At 41.9% G+C, this 21,417-nt stretch overlaps 2 protein-coding genes across 3 annotated transcripts; one reads left to right on the top strand and one right to left on the bottom strand.

Moving 5' to 3' along the window:
- Positions 1 to 223: 223 nt before the first annotated feature.
- Positions 224 to 7,613, top strand: pnkp (polynucleotide kinase 3'-phosphatase). Of its 2 annotated transcripts, none has more exons than XM_071535893.1 (18): positions 224 to 440; positions 579 to 699; positions 1,447 to 1,493; positions 1,798 to 2,076; positions 2,272 to 2,568; positions 2,806 to 2,885; positions 3,056 to 3,113; positions 3,309 to 3,416; positions 3,504 to 3,575; positions 3,824 to 3,872; positions 3,952 to 4,022; positions 4,534 to 4,626; positions 4,763 to 4,859; positions 4,990 to 5,051; positions 5,895 to 6,004; positions 6,522 to 6,609; positions 6,727 to 6,794; positions 7,066 to 7,613. In XM_071535893.1, the coding sequence occupies exons 2-18, from the start codon at positions 579 to 581 to the stop codon at positions 7,184 to 7,186; spliced, it is 1,821 nt and encodes a 606-aa protein (XP_071391994.1). In that variant the 5' UTR covers positions 224 to 440; the 3' UTR covers positions 7,187 to 7,613. The 2 variants fall into 2 exon arrangements, with proteins under 2 accessions (XP_071391994.1, XP_071391993.1); XM_071535892.1 differs by having other exon boundaries at positions 224 to 462.
- Positions 7,614 to 7,766: 153 nt separating this feature from the next.
- Positions 7,767 to 16,855, bottom strand: LOC139657905 (complement C2). The gene is made up of 19 exons (XM_071535890.1): positions 16,736 to 16,855; positions 16,448 to 16,560; positions 15,957 to 16,104; positions 15,540 to 15,725; positions 13,921 to 14,094; positions 12,979 to 13,077; positions 12,244 to 12,377; positions 11,817 to 11,958; positions 11,456 to 11,590; positions 11,056 to 11,160; positions 10,688 to 10,825; positions 10,227 to 10,324; positions 9,971 to 10,097; positions 9,671 to 9,818; positions 9,342 to 9,415; positions 9,152 to 9,246; positions 8,930 to 9,062; positions 8,281 to 8,330; positions 7,767 to 8,179 (listed from the first exon to the last, which is right to left on the bottom strand). Exons 1-19 carry the CDS (start codon positions 16,779 to 16,781, stop codon positions 8,003 to 8,005), a joined length of 2,322 nt encoding a protein of 773 aa, XP_071391991.1. The 5' UTR covers positions 16,782 to 16,855; the 3' UTR covers positions 7,767 to 8,002.
- Between the last annotated feature and the right edge of the window lie 4,562 nt (positions 16,856 to 21,417).

Below are 21,417 nucleotides of genomic sequence, written 5' to 3'. Positions count from 1 at the left end.
AAATTAAAACACTGTATTCAAGCAGTTGCAAATACTTTTACGCTGAGCCTCCCTCTATAGCCTTACTGATGTTAAGAGTGGCGGCTTCAGTAGTGCGTTGTCTTGTGTCCGTGGCTACCCGGGTGGAGTAGCAATGGGAGTTGGTTGTGACTCGCCCAGCATCTATGTAGGTGACGTCATGTCACTCTGTCCACCGCTCACAAATACAGCTTTCAGGACGAACATAAATCCTATGAAATCAGACGCAAATCCACCAACAGCGTCCAGGAAAAGAGTTCAAATTACAAGCGGAATGACTAAGAAGAGCATGTTTCTAAACGAGTGTATTTTTGTGATGGACTCCGGTTCCACAGCAAAACCAGTCCCCCTCCAGTTTCTTCCTGCGCGCTTCACTTCAACGTAACCAACTCAAACACAATAGAAGTTGTGCCACTTGAAAAGTAGGATATTGCTGCTCAAAATGTACGCCGCTACTGCACTATGATGACTACCTTACTTTCTCTGTTCATAGTTTTATAAAGTCATACCGGTCACAAACACACCATAACCTCACTAGTTTTGCTGTGATTCCTCCCCAGATGTCGTGCACGCTGGTGAGCGCAACGGGAACTCGGATCTCTCTGGCGGACGGGCGGGCTGTGATTCTGGGCCGGGGTCCGGACACCGGGGTTACCGACAAGAAATGCTCCAGGCACCAGGGTGAGGAGTCCGGCATAGCTGGCCCGATACGTACCATCCTCTCGTATGGAGAGAACTGGACGCCAAACTCCATCAAAAAAACCTGTCTGTTTCATGTTGCCTCGTTTATCGGCAAGGGTATACATCGTATACCATATCTTAAGACTTTTTACGAATGGTTGGAAACCAATATTCAATTCGGCATATATCCATTAAATATCACTTACTTCAATAAAACACTTAGCCTCATACTCTCACTATCTTCTTCCCCTAAACAAACAGTGGGGGGCGGTAGGCAGCAGCGTGAACCAATAATACAAATGTATGTAGGCTATATTTTATTGATATAAAGTGCTGATTCATGGATCATCTATACACCGAATTTACCAGAAGACCCTTATGATTTTTGAAAGGTGTTAAGTCATGTTCTACGAGGTGTGTGCATTTGTAGAAAAACAAGGCATTTTGTACTGCCAGAATTTGAATTGAGTTTGGCATCACACTTGCTGGGTAAGAATGAGTCCGACACAAGAAAGCAGGAGGGTAGCTAACAAAGTCCCCTCGTCCAGTCAGCTTCAATTCAAGATTCAATAGCTAGTTAATTCAGCCAAGGTTGCCAAAAGCCACTTTATACATACAGCCCCTCATAGAGCACATATTCCCACCCATACAATAGCCATGTACATATACCTCTATATATGTATACCCACCTATGTGTGTGTACTTATTATATGTTTGTAATGATAACATTCCTTGTGTGTCCTCTAGTGAAGCTGGTGGCTTGTTTCGCAGACCAGGATGTGCTTGTTACTCAGGTATGAAATCAAACAGTTTAGTTCAGCACTGTATCCCAGTTTATAATTTAATTTATTCCACTCCTCACACTTTTGAACTTCATGGTTGACCTGAGATACTTTTTAGGGTGAGATTATGCTGTATGTGTAGTGAAAGTTAAATAGCCAGATAAACTCATCTGTTGAAATTCCCCTCCATTGCCCAGACTCACCCTGCTTATCTTCCATCCCATAAACTTTGCTGTAACTGTATAACTTAGGCATTATATCTAGAAGACAGTAACCTGTAGTCCAATGTCCACATCACTCTCGTCTCCCTCCACAGCTGGGTCCCAACCCCAGTTTCCTGGGCAGTGAGAAGCTGGGCCGGGGCCAGTCTGGTAGACTCGCCCAGGGAGGCACCCTCTACCTGGTTAACCAAAGCCACCCATTTAAACTGCACTACTCCCTTAGCTCCAACGGAGCAGCCTCCATCGCAGCACACAAAGGGCTGAAAGCCACCGATAAGACAAAAGGAGGGAGGAACGGGAAAGATAGAGAGACGCAGTCAAGTCCGGGACCCAAGCGCAATATAAAGGATTTCTTTTCTGCCTCTCCCATGAAGGTAAAACTTTTGGCAGTGTTTTGTTACTGAGCTGCAAACTAATTGGTTTATTATTCCATGTAATTTGCATTTCATGGATGTTTTTTCTGTAAGGTTACAGCAAAGATGGTATACATAAAGGAAAAAAAATTTCAACCAATTGAGTTTGAGAGACAAAATGTTTTCTGTGAGGCTTAATACGGGGTTTCTCTTCAGCCATCTAAGAGGTCACTGAGCCCAGAGAGGGGGGGTCCTGAGGTGAAGCGCCAAAGGAAAGATGAGAAGGGGTCGGACAGAGGGATGAAGAAAGAGGAGGACGAGGAGGAGGAGGAGAGACTGGCAGAGGAAAAGCTGAGGCAGCTGCAGGAGATGGCAGAGAAGACTACGGCAGGGAGCAGCGGCAGCACCCGGCCTTCGTCTTCTTCGTCTTCATCGGCCTGTCCAAAGAGCAACTGGCAGCAGATCGGCAACCTGATGCTCTACACTGCTGCTGGAGTGAAGGGGAGCGAGAAGGTGGATTAACTATTATATTATATTAACTATTATAATAGAGAAGAGTGGTAAACATGAGTGTGCTGTGTGCAGTTTACTGATGTCACCTTACAGGATTTCTGGGATTTGATGTTCAGAACAGTTGCCTCTCTCTGCCATTTGGAGCCACCAGTGTGCAAAGTTACTAAGGCAGTGATATGATGCAGGAAATGTGTAAATGTCTTAGCATTTTCTCTTCTCCTCCACCTCCTCTTCCAGATTGCTGGGTTCGACATAGACGGCTGCATCATCACCACCAAGTCCGGCAAAGTGTTCCCCACTGGACCAGATGACTGGAAGTAGGTCTCTCCATTTATTTACGCCAGGAAATTTGATATGTGACTGACTGACTGTCCCTTTCTCTCTCTTGATCTCTATTTCTGTTTATCTCTCTTTATCTCTGTCCCTGTCTCTCATGTCTATATGGTTTGTTGTAATAGTCCCGTCCTTGTGTTTGTTTAATTTACAGGATTCTGTTCCCTGAGATCCAGCCCAGGCTGGGTAGCTTGCTGAAGAAAGGATACAAGGTGGGGAGGAGGAACATGTGACAGCTGTCAATATTTACTTACCTTTGCAAGATGAAAGCCTCTGAAATATTGAGCCTAAATTTGCTCAGGCCATGTTGTGTTCTGGTGGCTCAGCGGGCCGGCAACGCGTTTGCAATGTCATGGGTTATTAACTGTGGATTCCCATACAGTCTGTCCGTGTTCTCTTTCTGCCAGGTGGTGTTCTTCACCAACCAGATGGGGATCGCTAAAGGCAAGCTGCGACCGGAGGTCTTCAAGTCTAAAGTGGAGGACATCCTCAGCACGCTGCAGCTGCCTGTACAGGTCGGGCCTGTTGTAGCTTGACTCTCATCACTCATCAAGACATTGTACATACAGCTGAGGTTTGCGGTCCTTCCTTGTGTGTTTCAGGTGTTTGTAGCGACTGGTCCAGGTGTCTACAGGAAACCGGTGATGGGGATGTGGAATCACTTGTGTGAGAAGGTATTTGCTGTTAGAGACACATGCACACACACCCATACTATTTAAAGACCACACCTCATACATTTGCCCTAAGACAAATGCACAGAGCAGGGCTAATGGATTACAGACAGACAACTGAGTCACAGAATCCTCCCATTTACCATTGTTCACCTTGTAATGTTGTCTTTGCATGTGACTGTTTGACAAGAACACAGTTTGTATTTTGTGGTTATGTTCTAGTTGTAATTGTATGTGTGTTTCCTGCTTAGGCTAACAGTGGAGTGACTGTTGACAAGACCCAGAGTTTTTATGTAGGAGGTGAGTGAGCTTGTGTGTATAGTGGTGTTGCCATAGTGATACACACACACACAGCATCTGACATTACCTCTGTCCCCAGATGCAGCAGGTAGGCCCGTGAACTGGGCTCCAGGGCAGAAGAAGAAGGATTTCTCCTGCAGTGACCGACTGGTAAGCCCCAAGATCTCAACTTGACTTAAAATGTCTATAGTTATATTATCTAAACTCAAGACCTGCTCTCGTCAATTTTGTATGTTGGCAGCGGCAAATGGCACGATCTCAATACCCAGAAATCATGAACCTGATGCCAGTAAGCGCAATCCTTGGGCGAAAATTTCTTCTTCTTAGCAGCTGGTGGGGATAGAGATGGTTGAGAAAATCATTTCACAGCAGGTTCAGCCATCGTTAGGGACTCAACTGTCTCCTGTGATTTAGGCTGATAAGACAAGTGCATTTTTACATAAAAATGTAGTGCAGCTTTAAATATAGCACTTTAAGCCTTAAATTTGGTTGCAGAGGTGTTGCGGTTTCTTGAGGTGCTGTAACTGCCATTAAATAAGATTAATTAGTAAATCGGACATGATGGGAGACATGGGGATCGAGAAAAAAATCAATAAAATATGAGCATAATGTGCACCTGTCACCTTACCTGTTTTCTTTCCTTTCTGTCTCCCTGTTGTAGTTTGCTCTGAACATCGGGTTGCAGTTCCACACCCCAGAGGAGTACTTCCTGGGCTGGAAGAGCGCCCCCCACAGCCTGCCTGAATTTGACCCTGTGAGTAAAAACCATCATACTGGCCGTGTACTGTAACCTCTAACACAGTCTTTCTTGTATAGTGTAAGACTACATGTGTGTGGGTTTGGCCTGTATCGGTAGTTTTGTGAAAGTTCGTCTTTACCTGAGTTATTAGAGGAAGGTGGACTCCGATGCCAGGCTGTACGACCCGCCCACTGCCTCCCTCACCTCCAGCAAGACTGAGGTCATCGTCGCTGTGGGTTTCCCTGCATGTAAGTGAAAGTGGACTGTACATCACCTTTTATCTTTCTCCCTTCCTTTTGTTCCAGCTTCCCTCTGGTCCCCCCCTCCTCTCCCACACCCTTCTCAGCTCTCTCTCTTTTCTCTTCCTTTCTTCCACAGCTGGTAAATCCACCTTCTTCCACAGCCACATCATCCCAAAGGGCTACGTGTACGTCAACAGGGTGAGTGGATCTTTATCGCACATCCTCTTGTGTTAATAGGGTTCAGTCAGCAATCTATCTTTATCTTTTTATTGAGAGCCTTGCTCAAAGCCCAAAAAGCGTTTGCAGACCACAAAACCTTTGCTTTCATATCCATATGGTAGTAAATAGTGGTAAAAAGAAAGGTTGGACAGAATTCAGATGTTTAGCAAAAGTTACACAAAAGAATGATAAAAATGTTATAACATTAATCCTGTTAATTAAAAACATTCATTTATTCATCTTTCAACATTTTCACATCTTAAAATTAATTTTCAATTTCATATATTGCTTTTATGTAATGGTTTTATCTTTACATCTTTATCTTTTGGTTTATTTACTTTTATGTTTCTTGTCTTGCTTTTGCTATTTGTTACCTTGCTTTGTAACTGTGTTCTGAAAAGTGCAATATACGTAAATAAAGATGATGATTATTAGTATTAGTATTGTTTAGTATTTAGTATTACTTAGTATTAGTATTAGTATTACATTCCATTTGGGCCTCTTCTCTAACACAGTGGTTCTCAAACTTTTTAACGTCAAGGACCCCTAAACTCACGGACCCCCATTTGATAAGATTTTTGCTTTTAGATGTTTTATTACAGAAAGTGTATGAAACCCATGACCAAAATAGTCATACATTCTGTCATTGTGTTACTTATGGATGGAATTATAGTGAAAGTAAATGATTCCCCTTTTTGCTGGGGACCCCCTGGAAGCCCCTCAAGGACCCCTGGGGGTCCCTGGACCCCACTTTGAGAACCACTGCTCTAACATCTTGTCGTGACCCACCTGTAATGTTTGATTTGTGTGTGTGTGTTTCAGGACACACTCGGTTCGTGGCAGAACTGTGTGTCGGCATGTGAGCGTGCTCTGAAGGAGGGCCGCAGCGTCGCCGTAGACAACACCAACCCAGACCCCGAGTCTCGCAAACGGTAAACCACAACTGTATCGATGTGTGTTTGTCTAAGAATGTACTCGTGTGTGTGTGTGTGTGCGTGCGTGCCTGCGTGCGTGTGCCCTTTTATGGTTATGAGTATGCCCATACACTCAGGATCCACTTCATTAGGTACACCTTTATGCAAACAGCTGGCTGCTCCAGACAGTGACTCAGGTGTAAATAAAGCTTAAGTATAAAGACAGGGTGGACATTTTCAGTTGCTGTTCCACTAAATTATTAATTTAAACCACTTTGAACTTTGTCTGATGTTTGGTACTTCCTGAGATTTTGGCACTTTACTGAGAATGGTGGAATAACCAGAAACCATTCAATCAGACAAAACACCTCGTTGACAAGAGAGGTTAGAGGAGAATGTCAGTACTAGATAGGTGAACCTAATAAAGTGGCTACTGAGTGTATGGTGCTGTTGGTGTTTATGCATATATGCTGCTTATGTGTGTGCAGGAATGTTTGCCTGTTTGTGGAACCAATGCTTTGTGTATGTTTTCCAGATATGTGGATGTGGCCAAGGCAGCTGGAGTGTCCTGCCGCTGTTTCCACTTCTCAGCCTCTCTGCTGGAGGCCAAGCACAACAACAGAGTAGGACTCGTCTCTCCATAAGCTTACCCTTTATCCGTCTATTATACTGTTTTTGGTTTTTTTTCCATTTAATGCTGGTGCTGAGGAGTGTTTTTATTGCATTCTTGTTGTTCCCAGTTCCGTGAGATGGCTCCCTCAGACACCAAACATGCCAAGGTCAATGACATGGTCTTCCATAGCTACAAGTAAGTCTCACTGGCCAGCAGGGATAACTCTCTCTCTCCCACTATTATCGGATCAGAAATGTACCCCATGTGAGAACTTCTGCACAGAGCTTGAAGAAATGTAGCAGTCACAGCACAATAGCCAATATATTCTGTGGATATCAAAAGTCCACACACCTTTTCAAATTCTACTGTATAAAGGTACCAGTGTCTTCACATTTCAGGGTTAGGATTGCAGATTAATTTGTTGCAGTGATGTTGTGCGCTCTAACCTGGAACTCTCTCTGGACAGGAAACACTTTGTGGCCCCTGATCTTTCCGAGGGTTTCTCTGAGATCCTCCAGATCCACTTTGTCCCTAACTTCAAAGACAGCCAATCAGAAACCCTGTTTCGACAGTTCTCTGAAGGCTGATTGGACAGACAGCACTCTAGCAGCTTTGCTGGCTTGCTACTGGCACAGAAAAGATCACAGAATACAGGCAATGAAGGAACTAAGCAGTGGGATCCAACCAACAAGCAATAATCCTACCAGTACTCCCTGAAGTGGTAGGAAAACACACCAGATAGACTTAAGTTAGTCAGTAGAGACTGATTTATTTTTCTGTTCAAGCTGGTGGACTATGTGTTGTAAGGCTCACATTACCATCTGTGCAGTGCTGCCTGTATTCCTTTGCTTCTGTGCATATGGCTTATGGGACTTTGACCACACATTTGAATGGCAATGTTAACCAGCACTACCATGCTAAATCCGGTCCTTTTCACTAAAGCAATGTATCAAATAATTCACTGCATTGATATGAATGAACAGATTTATTTGAATTGAATATATGCCCCAACAGCTTGGTGTGCATCCATGTACATTATGTGTTGGAGAACTTGGACTTAGTTTACTAGAGGATTAGTATGGCAAGCAACCAGGATAATTACTTTTATGTTGTATATGATTTTGTTAATTTCCTCTACAAATGAATACACTGCAATCCAGCAAAGTCTGTCAGTGGTCAGAAATGTTTGTATTTCAGTTAACAATAAAACCTTGGAGAACAGTTTTAAAATACTGACTATGACTGGCTGATTATTTCCACCACATGTGTATGCTGTGGCTAAAGCAACTAGCTATCTCTACATGAGTTCTCTTGAATCATAAGGTTTGCCTTTCATTCTTGTGGCTAAGTCTAAGCAGATTCAGGCAGGCTGATCCTGGATCTGCATCTGCTCAGCAGCCCTCTCAGTTGTCCACAGGCAGGAACTGGATCTCCTCACCCAGATGCTCTTTCAGCCACGGCAACATGGTGAACAGGTCGATGTGGAAGTCGCGAGCATCGGGAGGCGGCTTGTCACTGCTGTATCGACCCGAGTAAGATGGACTACAGACATCTATGTTGCCCCAGCTCACGACCCCCACCTGGGATGATGGGGAAGGACAGTGGGTGAACTTTCCATGTTACACTGATAACACTGTGTATAATGAAGCTTCATGTAGGTGAATCATGGTGATTTGCTTACCTGAAAGAAGCGCATTCTTTTTTTAAGGAAGAGGGAACCACCAGAGTCACCTAAGATAAAAAAAAACAAAAACAAAAAAACACCAGGCCACTGGAGTTAATGCATAATCTCTATCCAGTCTTTATAATATTTTAGAATGCGGGTGTATTTGAGTGTGTGCTTGTGTGAGTTTTCTCATGTGTAAGAGTATGTGTGATTGTCTTGTATCTTTGGTACTCGTGGTGACAGTCAATTTGTGTGTGTGTCTGTGGCTATTAGTGAGTAAATTCTGCAACGGAAAATTTATTTTCTTTGCACATTTATTTGTTTAAATATTCAATATATATATATTTTTTTATTCTTCACTTAAAGGAACATTTGCATTTTTTCAACCTTATAGTTACTTGGTTTACGTGAAAATATAGTGTAATAAATAAAATATCAGTGAGAATTAATAGAGTAATAAAGCATAAAATTTGGGGGGAAACACTGAATCCTTGTCATTTTAGGCATGAAAATGTTCAAATTAAAGATGCTGAATATCGGTACAAAATATCTACTATTAAACTAAAACTATTGACAGCTTCAATACAAAAATGTCTGTAACAGCATTGTCTTTCAAAATCCCATATTTGTCAAACCCTGGTGACTTTAAGTGTTGACTCCAGACCTTTACAGGTGATAGAGTCCTGAAATCCTGTGGAGCCTCCAGAACAGAGAAACCGGTCAGGAATATACTCGTCCACAGTCACATCAGTGGGCTCTGTCAGCGTTTGCTTGGCCTTCTCCACACACCCCGCCCTCTGCAGAGAGCAAACGGATAAGAACCAAATACAGTAAATCTCTCATTCGTAAGAAAAAGCAAACTCAAGTCACATCGACTGTCACCCACCTGACTTTCCGTGTGAATGTGTGTTTCCTTGCGTTTGGAGCCTGACTTATGGATGAAGAAGGCAGCAGTCTCTTTGTGTGGTAGTAGCTCATCTCCTACACACACATACAGAGTTCATTTTTGTCACAAAACAGATAAGCGTCTGTAATCTGTTATATGAGAGGCGAAAGGTCAGGAGGTCATGTCTTACGGTGCTGCTGGCAGGTAGAGTTGATGTTCTTCATGGCTCGGCTGGCTGGTACGGTGCATGGCAAGCAGATGGGTCTGTTGTACAACATACAAACACACATTAAAGACTAAACATTTCATACAAGAACACACGCAGCCCATACGCACACTTTCATGATGTGAAACAAGTTGAACAAAGTGTGATGTTTTTATACCTCTCCTTGAATGAAGTGATGGCTTTGAGTGTAGATCTTAGTATTATCTTTGACTTTGTAACTTTGGTAATAGTTGTGGACAGTCATTGCCTGTGTGTTTGTGTGTGTGTAAGATCTTTTCTTTGGGCTGTCTTACCTAGCCCTCCAAGACAGAGGGATGCTCTTGTTCACCCGTACCAGAGCTATATCGTAGTCATAGAACTCTGATACATTTCTGTGTTTGAGTGCAGCGGTGTTGTACTTGGGGTGCATGATCACCGCCTTGGTTGACACCGTACCCGCACCTAGGAAACAAAGAGGGGTGACCTGTTATGTCAGCAATAAGTGTGAAATCAACAAGATGGATAATTCTCTCCATTTCTCTCTCTCTGTTTTTCTCTTTAGCATGTGCACAAATGTCAAAATCTCCCAGTTGTTTTCCTGTGCTAACACTGACCGTATTCTACCTCCACCCGCCGGGTGATTTTCTCTGTGCTTGCTCTGGCAAAGCAGTGAGCCGCCGTCAGCACCCAGTTCTGGCTCACGATGGATCCAAAGCACGTCGTCTGTGATTGCCCCTCAATCTATGGGGAGGGAAAGGGTCAAAAGAGGCAGTTTGAGAAATTAAATTTGAGAAAATCCACTGTAAAATATCAAAATGATGGAAAAATACATTCAAATGACTTGAGTGGCTGAATGTACACAGTTCTCACCAACTTCAGAGTGACGTGCCAGGGTCTGGTGTAGGCCGTCTCATCCTGGTTGGACACGTCTTCCTGAGCCACCCCACACATCGTCACACTCTTGTCACCTGTATTATCAAACATAACATTGTTAATTATTATGATTCATTAACTAAAAAGTAGTAAATTCACAGGATCTGATGTTTAAATGATGAATTTTTCCATATCATACATTCAGATTTGTGAACACCATCCACCAGATAAATGCTGGTACATTTTTGCTGTGGCTGCCATGTCTGTCATTTCTAAAAAGCCACTTTCGCAGGTTGCCAGTCTTCAATTAATCATTTCTATACTGAAAACTAATTTGCCTGCTGACAAATGACAGCTGGAATTATGAATCCACTTGCCGGAGTGAACAGAAGTTTCATACCCGACATACACTTGATCATAATGTACACAGTATCATGGATAGTTGGCAGCCTACTTACTGATCATGCTGTTGAAAACCTCTCCCAGTGTTTTGTAGTCTCTCAGAATGAAGACGTGCTTCTCATCGCGCTTCTTTGAGGCGATGGCATTCAACTCAACTTTGTTCACGTCCTTCCCAACACCAAATACATAGACGTCTGAAGGCACACACACACACACACACTTACTGCAAACATGTTTCTTAACTGGCACAATATAAAACCATTTCCAAGTTTGGTGATTTAGGAGCTGAAGCTTATTCTACTGCTGTACTCATTTTAAGTCGTTCTGGATAAGTGCCAGCTAAGTAGCTAAAATGTAAATATAAGTGGTGCGCTACGAACTAGCAAACTTAATTTTATTGTATGGATATGATTCATTACAATACCCAGCAGTGTCTCCTCGGTGTGGTCCTGGGCTGTGGTGCTGTAGCCCAACAGCTGGCGGATATGGGCCAGGGCAACCTGAGGCCTGGTGCCTACGTTGGAGTAACCTGCAGACAGAGAAAGAGAGGAATAAGGAATGCATTTCTACACTCTAAAACGAAAGGATTCTTCTAATGTTCCCTTTTCTAATCTCGAAAGAGCTATATTCGAAGAGCCATTGATTGTAAAAGGTTGGACAGCTCCTACATGGTTCTGCACGGCTGTCCAAAGGTCAAAAGTCATTTTATGAGCTGTCAAAAGGTGCTTTTGAGCATCTTATTCTTAGAGCGTGTTTGTCCCTCCCACCTGTCTGTCTCAGAGGCATCCTGTGTAATCTAAAGGTGATTCATCCTGTCTCTTTACCATCAGTTTGTATGATGATGATGTTCTGGGTCTCGTAAAAATGGTACTCCCTGCTGTTTTGCTTGAAGAAGGACATCACCTCATTAACGCGGTGCAACGCAGCATAGAGGTTGGTGCCCGTCTGATTGCCATGGCCTGCAGATGAAGACATGGAAAAGAGTGAGTAATTGAGCTGCTGCGTGAATCAATGAATCAATGATTGAATCAATGAACTACTGAATACAGAGATGCATTACAGTTGTACTTGTCTGAATCAGCCTTAATTTGGGAGGTCACAACATAGGAGACAAAAGGTTGTGGTGATTAAATGAATGAATGAACAAATTAAAGAATGAAAGAATGACAAGCTGCAGTATCCTACTATTGTGGTTGAACGCCGTCAGTATCCTTATGACTCGGTCAGCATTGCTACTTGTGAATGTATTCCTGATGTCCACGATGTCTTTAGCCTGGCTGGCGAACGATATCACATGGAACTTCATCTGCACCTCATAGCTGTCCAACTGGGAGGGCAGGGAAGAAAACATATGAGCAACAACTGAGGATGACAGACAACTCAATGAGTTCCTGTATCAAAGGCGTTGTCGCATATGTCAGGCCAGGAGTGATAAAGTCCAGACGAGTATTAATTTGTGCACTCATGCATTTTGCCAAAGTTGCATGCACAGAATCTTGTTTGTCTCACTGTCATTATGCAGTATACGCTTGCTCTTATTCATCTATCTGTTGCGGACAAAAGTTTGCCCCTCTGCCCCTGTTGAATCAAGTCGAGTTCAGTTGATACAGACCTTCCTGATAAGATCAATAGTGGCGTCCCTGGATTTTTGGAAGCCCTCCTTGGTGATGCTGCCCGATGTGTCCAGTAAGACATAGATGTTGATACGACTGCCATCAGTCACACGCACAGTTCGACCAAAGGACACTTGAAGGGGTAGAGGGGAATAATTACAATACAGATATGCTTCCCCCACTCACACACCATTCATGTGCACGCACAATATGAACTTGCAAAGTCCTATTACACCTCAGAACTAATTCTAAGGTTGTTTTTTTCTTTGGTATGTTTACTTGAGATTGTTCCCAAGCCCCCCAGCACCGCTGGTCTGTTTTCTGCCGAAAGGTTTGCGTTAAACATTCGTCATAATGTGTGCCTTGCGTTCTTTGCAATGATTTTGTTTATTTTGTGTCACTACCAAAATGTGCACAACAGTGAGCAACACCTGCGCCTGTGTGCCTCACATACAGTCATGCTGCAGATGCACAGAAGGCGAGCTGCTCGCACAAGGTTTTTCAGAAGACAGGCAGTAGATATAGGCCTATTTGCAGCAGAAGCTCATGCACTCGTTTTTATTTCCTGAATGAGTACGGACTGCGTTCTCACAGTTCGCATGGAACTGTACGCAGACTGCTTCCTACAGGTGAATTTGTTCAAACTAAAAGGCCAGTGTGAAAGTCCCCTGACATTTTGCATGTGCTAAAACATTTAGAAACTATGAGATGGTTGTGACACAAGTTATACCCACCCTTCTTTTTGAACTCCGGTGAGAGTACATCCATGACCCCAGAAAGTGACCCTGCCATGGCCGCTGCCACAACGCTGGGGGAGTCAAAGGTACTCGGGCCTGCATTCAAGCACAAAGGATATCATCCATGGATGTTTCAGGATATATAATAGTGTCCTGTGTACTCATTTGTTACCACTTCAATGCCCAGCATGCTGAAGGTGGACAGTTGGTGATGATACACAACACAGAAGATTAGCCTGCACTGATAGCTCAGTGGTTTTGGCAGGGGTATCAATTTGCCACCAAGAATACTTAAATAAACAAAATTTCTGGGGGACATGTGGATTAATGACTGACAAGATATTTGTTTAATATGATAAATCATTAGATGTAGGTCATCAAACTATCAGCTGAGAGGGAACATTGGTCCTGAATGGGTGTTTTTCCCCCAGATATGGCATCCAAATAGATTTCTGTCAATTTCTGCTTGAACTTTGCTGTAAAATAGTTAATATAATTCTGAGATTAAATTTGGACTCACTTGACACTAGAAAGGCCAAGGGATTTGAGGGGTCTAAGACAATGCCAAACTGTCAATTAACGGGGGTAAATATAATCACAACTACTATTTCCTTGCATAATTTTGAAAATCTAACAACACAAGATTATACAGAAAATGGGTCTAGTAAAAGGCATTTTGGGATATTTTGAAAACCGAAATTCTAAAATTCATAAGCTGTCAACATACAACAGCTGTCAACTGACGACAGCTTAGCCTTTCTGGTACTAAGCTAACGTATGGTGAGGTCTACACCTTGCCATTCCCATGGCACCCATGGGTTTTGGGTTCAGGCCTGGCAATGTAGCCTCTGCTGTTTCAAAGGAACAAAAGGACCTGAACCCAACACTCTGCTTATGACTGTGTGCTAAATGTATCTACAAAACTATAATGGTTCACACCCTGGCATCGTGGTGCCGTGCCGCTCCACTCCCTGTTCTCCAGGCAAACCCTCTCATCCGAACCCAGCAGATCCAGACCAGTCTGACACTGGTATTTCACCTTCTCTCCTGTTCGAAACCGGCCTGCTGACCTCTGGGCCCCTGGTGGGACCCCCGGATCCTTACAGTCATCAGCTGGATTTTAAGACAGAGGGACAGGTCTGGTTTAGGTGGTGTTACAATAAAAACAAAATAAAACATTAAAAAAGACCATACAGTAAGTGACACAACCATTAAAAATGGGCTGTATACGTGTGTGTGTGTGCATGAGTGTGTGTACAATGGTTCAGAATGGAACTTTGATTACAAAAGATGATTAGGCAACATTTTATTTGAAGAGTTGCTCATAAGGCATTATAAAGCATCAGAAATGCATTGTAAGCACATTGTGAGTGCATGATAATTACCACCACAATCACAATGTGTAAAAAATGTATGGGATTGACTAATATAGCGGGCAACTGAATGGCTAATAACATGTTATTAAACTGAATCTACTTTTCTGATGTTTGTCTGATGATGTTTGTCTTAAATCGTAAGAAAGGTTTCCCCATGCTCCTAATGGGCTTGTAATCTGCTTGAAATGCATCATAATACACTTCAAATGATGATTTTAATTTTTCCTTCTCAACATATTTCAAATGACTAATTACAGGAAGAAGCATAGAGGCTGCCAAGATTAAAAATTTAAGAACATTTAACATTTATGACATAACATGGAAATACATATTAATTCCTATGTTATATTTTCCAGTTAAAGAGAAAATGGGTAAAAGGCTTAAAGGGTCTATGTGTAATTTCTAGTCCAATGTGGCCTGTGACCATCATCTGCATGGTTCGTGACGTGAATAGCTTCACTGAAACAGATTTCATCCAAAATTTCACCCCAAATACTTATGAGGTCTAACACCTCACTGTCCCTCCACTGACTACCTCCATCGCAGCTGTCTTCCATGTTTGTATTCACCGAGTGACTCCCGCCAGCGGCAAATTGTGATGAATGTCGATCTAGAGTGACGTAAAAGTCGCATGAATTCCGATATGACTGTTCAGACTGAGGTCGCATTGCAAAAAATCAGACCTGTATCTGATTTAGGACCACATATGAAAGTGGCCCAAATCAGAATTGAAAAGATCAGATTCCATGTGATTTGTGCTGTTCACATTGTTATGAAAAAACAGATCTGAGTCACATATGAGCAAAAAAAATCTGATTTGGGCCACTATTGCCTGCAGTCTGAATGTAGCCTTTGTTTCACTCACTACCATTCGGGAACCTCTGCTGATATTTACTAGTTATATTACGCTTCAGTAAAGCAGAAATATTGCACATTTAACCTTTAAAAGGATGAATTGTCAGTTTTGATCAGTGATCTGTTTTTGCAGATTTGTTGTCTAGACCTAAGTAAGTGTGAGCTCAGTCGGTGCACGCCTGTGTGCACAGCAGCTCACTGTTAGACTCTGCTATGGGAACTGACACACCTGATGAATTAGGCCCGATTAACTCAATTGAATGAAAATCCTGTCAGCCTAACCTGTACCAGCTTCATGAGGGAATAAAAAGTATGAGTATCCCTCACCGTGGTTGTCACAGATAGGGTTGGTTCCTGTCCACTCCCCAGAGAGGGTGCAGTTCCTCTGGGCTGACCCAGACAGAGTGAACCCTTCCTGGCAGGAGAAGCTCTGGACCTTCCCTGGATGGAACCACTGGTCCCTGGGCCAGATGTCCCCATTGTCCAGCTGGAGCTGGGCCGGACACAACACCTCTGAGAGAGGGAGAGGGGGGTTTGGTATGGACAGAGAGAGAGGGTGGAGGGAAGGAGGAAGAGATGAAAAGAGGAAGAGAAAGAGATTCTGGTACTTTGAGAGACAAGAGTCTTTCAGCTCAGATTATTAGCATGAAATGCTGTATCTGTGCATTGGAGTCCATGTGAGAGGCAGATAAAGTATCGTGAAAGCATCCCTCCTCCCACTCTAGCCAGCATCCAACACATTACCTTTACAAGTGGCCTGTGACAGCGGTCTGCCATTGGCCAATCTCATGGTTGACCACTCCCCGTCAGCGCTGCACAGCCTATGACTGACAGGGAAAGGGTAGTGTCCGGGGCCACAATGGTAGGTCAGCACACTGCCCTCCATCCCTCCCTGTGTAGGACACATTTGGTCACCCTTTGTTCACTTTTGGAGTTCAATTAAAAAAAGTGATGTGAAGCTTACCAGAGAAGAGACTCTGGGGTTGCTTCATTTTCCAGGCATTGTACTTCCTTTTTATTATGACTGGAAACCTATTTTTGTAACTGTCTATTTTTGTAACTGTCAGCTTCACATTCAGTACATGAAATCAAATTCATACAATTCATACAAACTACAGTAGGTGCATAACTCTCACATTTTCATTATTGGTGGATAGTAGTGCTATATTTGTGCAAATGTAACATTTATATTTTAACCTTGCAATAAGTTAAGAAGGTGTGCAATGTATTCCTACCTGTGAATAAGTGACATTTCCACCTCTGATGGTCTCTGTGGTGGAGCAGTTCAGAGGCAGGGGCTCCTCATACTCTTCGTCATTATAGTCATACTCTTCCTCCTGCAGATGCACTGGAGCACACACAGTAAGACAGTCAGTGATAAACATGCATCTATCGATACACATACACAGATAGATGCATTTGTGATAATAATACACAGAAAATACACAGACACTGAAACACAAGGGCACAAAGGTAAGGCAACTTGAATCTTCAGATCCAACACAGAGTTAGAGGCTACTCACCCTCTTGGATGAAGAGTAGGATCCACAGCAACGGCACAACATACATGACAGGACTCTATGAGTTTTGTTTGTGTTATCTGACAGAAACCACAGTGATAGTGTCTATATCGACCGCAAGTCAGCTGCTTTGTTTGAAGACTGATTACCCATTAACACAGCAGCACCAGACCGGGAAGGAAGGATTGAGCAATATAGGACAGAACCACTGATCTGTGCTGTAATACATGGGCGCTCTTGCTTTCGGTTTCCGAAGCGACATCTTTGCCAAGGTCTTTCCCTTTAAGGTTATTTAAAAGCCAACCTAACTTTGTTGGTGTAAAAGCTTACATTATTTGTTGATGTAAAGTTTGCACTAGTTTTGCCAAAAAGAAGCTACTGTAGGGCTTTAATGATTGAATAAAGTAGTGCAATATCAAGTCTCATAATCTGTTCAGTATTTTTTACATATTATTCACCATTCCCAAACCCAATCTTCCCCCTAAACTGTTGTTTTGATGCCTAACTACCCAGAATGATTACTAAATGACTCAGATTGTGCTGCCTGTGCCAACCTGGTTTGGTTTGGTTTGGTTGAAAATGGTGTGTAGTGCTCATATACAATTGTTTGTGTATGTGTTTGTGCACCTGCTCTCACATCAATTTGGACATGCGAGTGTGTATGTGAATATAGCATTTTAGGAGCTCAAAAGATCATCATGGGTATTACAGAGATTTAACAGGGACCCACCCCCCACACTCACCCCCCTCTCCCACTCCCTCCCTCCTCAGGGCTCAGTCCTCTCAGCTGACTCGGCTTTGTTGAACACCGTGAAGGACTTTCTAAAACTCTTATCCGCCTTTATATGGCTCTGATTAATTTTTCAAAGATATCGTGATTAGCAATTTCATAATTCAAAGAGTGTTTCTTGGACTTGTGTGATGTGATCAAGGTATCTTAACAGTTTTAGAGGGCTGCCTATTATAATGCCGGTCGAGAGCGAAAATATTTTTGGACTGCATGAGAATTTCAGGCTGCAGTACCACCGTTGGCCACCACGTGAAATTGATAGCAAGGCTTAGACCCGACCAACGCGGGCTGGCCGCCACAGCTAGGGACAGAGGAGAACTGGGGGGGAAAGGGATTCTCTGGATGAGCTGGGGGAATTCCTCCAGGGGAATTTCTACATAAGAATAGTGGAGGGATTGGTGAAGGAAATTAATTTGGGTTTTTTTTAATGCTGGAGTTTTCATTAGAGTTGTATGACCCTGACAAGTTGCCTTTCATATTAATTCCAGAGTAGTAAAAGAGTAATGAGTGTAAATTCAGTTTTGTACTGTGATTGTAGTGTAGGTTACTATTCAACAGCTTTGAGACTGCTATTACTGGTCATGTTCAACTACAAATGATGAATAAAAAGAGGTGGTAGAGGGGAGAATCAATCAATCAATCATTTATTGGTGTCTTAGAAATATTTCCCATCAACAGTATAGGCAAACATGAACATACACAAATGAAAAATATTCATTTTGAATATTCATATTCAAAATTTTCTCTTCAGCCCAAGAGAGATTAATCTTCCGAAAGATTATTTATTGATAACTAAGAATAGGGATCTAAACCTTCCCATGTATTCACTATATATCTAATGTGTATCTAATCTCCCCTCTCAAAATCTGATTAAAACCCTTTCAGACCCGGCAGATTTTGTGTTTTTACACATAGACCACACTGAAATGTACTTTCACTCTCAGGCATATCCAAAAATTAGCCCAAAAACACATCACCTGTGGCGTTTGTTTATTTTTATTTTTTTTTAACCCACAACTCAATTTTGAAACTGTATTTTGGTGTAAAGTAGCCTACTGATCCACACAAGCAACATCCACACATCTGTAACACTACATCAGAGTAATTTAATCTTGAAGAGACCCTGAGATTTAAATTTCAACTGGAATATGCTTTTCGCTTCCAAATTGTTTATACTATGTGACCGAGTGCTGTGAAAACCAAATTTGACAATACAGTCTAGTGGTGCGAGAACTGGCTTGAGGTGCAGGAGATCCAAATTCAGGTCTTGGCACAGCCACTCAGTCACCTATTATGTGCTGCCGTGGCCTTTCATTATACAGGACAGAATGATTTGTTATTCATTCAAATTTACTAGCTGCTGTTTGTATGTATTGTCCTATATTGTTGTTTTTGTTTTATTGTAATTTTGTTAATCTTAATGGGATTTGTGAGGATTGTATATCTAAAAGGAAGGAAAAATGGGTTAAGGAAAAACTGCTAAAAAAAAATGGCAGGGAAGAGAAAAAAAACTAGGACCGATATTGCTATTGTTACTTTCCTTTTTTTCTTTAAATTCTATTTGTCTGATATCATAATTCTTACTTTTATTATTGTGACTGGCCATTGTTTATTGTCATTCTTCAGATTTCAGTGTCATTCTCTGCCTTTTCTACTATCTTTTATTACCTACCCAGTCCACCCACTTGTCCCAACATCAGACAAATCTCGAAAAACAGAAAGAAAAAAACAGATAAAAGGAGGACAAAAATGAAATCTGTTGAGCCTAAATAGCATCTTTAAACTGTTAGAGGAACTTATTGATCATAACAATAGGCTGCACTAAAATTAGCATATCAGCATAGTCTTTTAGCATGAAAGATTAGCATCGTAGTATGTAATCAGCAGGCATCATACAATGAACAATTACCATATTACCTATGAGCATAAGTAAAAATTATATTCGGCAGAAAAAGATCATACTGTAAACACAGCAACTTGTGACAACACATTGCCTTGTTGATGAACATAATGCCTCAGTCTCATCATAATAATCATAATAATCATAATATCATCATCATAGGCATTTTGGCTGGCCCTGTTGCCTCCTACTGGACAGCCCATGGCCCTGCTACTGAGTTATTTGCTTGACAATAACGGCAGAATTCAAATATTTGTAATTAATTTCATATTGGAGATAAAATTGAGAAAAGCAACATTATGAACACATTTTTTGAAAATACCTTTTCATAGGTTTAGTTTAACTATTCAGGAAATATCAACATTTGAAAATGCTCCAATTTCCCATTGAGTTTGATTTTGTAGGTGACAGCCAAGTTCAAAATTATGTTGAAAATTGATTTTTTGAGATATAATCCTGACATTTCACATGCTTCATCTACCATGACTGCTTAATTGTGTAATTTATTTTCATGAAGGCTAGGTATTTATTAAGTGTGATCTTGCTGTGGATGTGTACAGTCCCATTACAGTCAGACATTTTCCTGTGCTGTAAGCTTATTTTCTGATGAAATTTAAAACCTTATAGAAAATGTATTTGACTACATATCAAGATGCTAGATATGATGTGATGGACTTCATCATTTCCACTAAGTAACAGTGTACAAAAGATTCCTCTTACTCGGGCCTACATCCTCAGAAAACAGTAGCATATACTGCTGATTTTTAACAAATTATTTAAGTTTCAAACTTTGGACAGTTGCTATAGTGCCACCATTACGGCAATTGGCCCAAAACTGAAGCATATGTAGTTTTGGACCAGACTAGACCATTCTGCCAAGTTTTGTGCATTTCCATTCATGGGAAGGCATTTTTAGTCCAAAGAAAAAAAGAAAGAAAGAAGAGGAAAAATAATATAGCTGCCAGAAGCGATTGTGGGGTCCATGCTCACTTTGAAAAGACTAGATAAAACAAGGAAGGTAGACAGACACAGAGACAAGTTTCGTGAAGACTGGACACAAAGTTCATTACAGCCAATTTTGTGTTAGCCTGTGACATTTGTCAAGTTCATCATTTAATTGCAACCATACTGTTAATTGCACATTGTTCAAGTTATTCACAATGGCCAAACTTTCTATTTTTTGCTTTACTACTGAGCCAAACTCCTGTCATGATTTTACTGAGGAGAAACTCACTAAAGGAAGAAGTATTGTCATACTGCAGCCTATGATTGACTGTGTTAATCACATACAACTTTATAGTGCTCTCTGTCAATGAATAAATCAATACTAAATCACATGGGCTAGAAAATTGCTGCTGCACTGCTCTTCGTGGGTTGAAACTTTAAAGCATGTTGCACTTCTGGAATTTTAGGCATCTTAGAATTATGAGATCTTTTATCAGAATTATGAGAAAATGTTATTAATCGGAAAAAAAAAGGCAATTTCCCCCCAACGTATTGGTAAAAATAAAAGATGAAAATTTACCTCTGAGTGTGCAGGTCATGCAGGTTCTGGAGCTATGGGAGAGCAACGGGAGAGAATGTTGTTTTTCTCTGCCGTTCTGACATATCTATTTGGCCCCTGACACACAGGCATGGACAGGTGTTAAATATGTAAAGGTTAATTAAAATGTAGGTTTTATTGGCTGTCTCCCGGCCTACAGCTGAGGATAACACAGCCGTAATGTGGCTACGTCACGGTATTCACAGCTGTGGTAAATGTATGAATTAGTTAAAATTACCAGGTTCTGTTACTGCAGAGTTTTATGAATGAGCCCCCCAGATCTCGTAGCCAAAGATGCTCTCTAGACCATCTCACAAAGCGTCTGATGAAGGATCCAGAATTTGCCTTGTGATGCCCTCTGCTGTGCCATGGGACAAAGCAGAACAATAAAAAGTATGACCGCATTTCTGCATTACACCCCACCTCACCGTGGTTGTCACAGACAGGGTTGG

The sequence above is a fragment of the Centroberyx affinis genome, unplaced genomic scaffold (genome assembly GCF_046629955.1).
Source record: "Centroberyx affinis isolate AG114_WGS23_722 - 3 ecotype Tasmania unplaced genomic scaffold, CSIRO-AGI_Caff_v1 ptg002780l_1, whole genome shotgun sequence".
Lineage (NCBI taxonomy): Eukaryota > Metazoa > Chordata > Actinopteri > Beryciformes > Berycidae > Centroberyx > Centroberyx affinis.
Note: the sequence above shows the minus strand (reverse complement) of the source record. Positions and strands in the feature narration are given on the sequence as shown.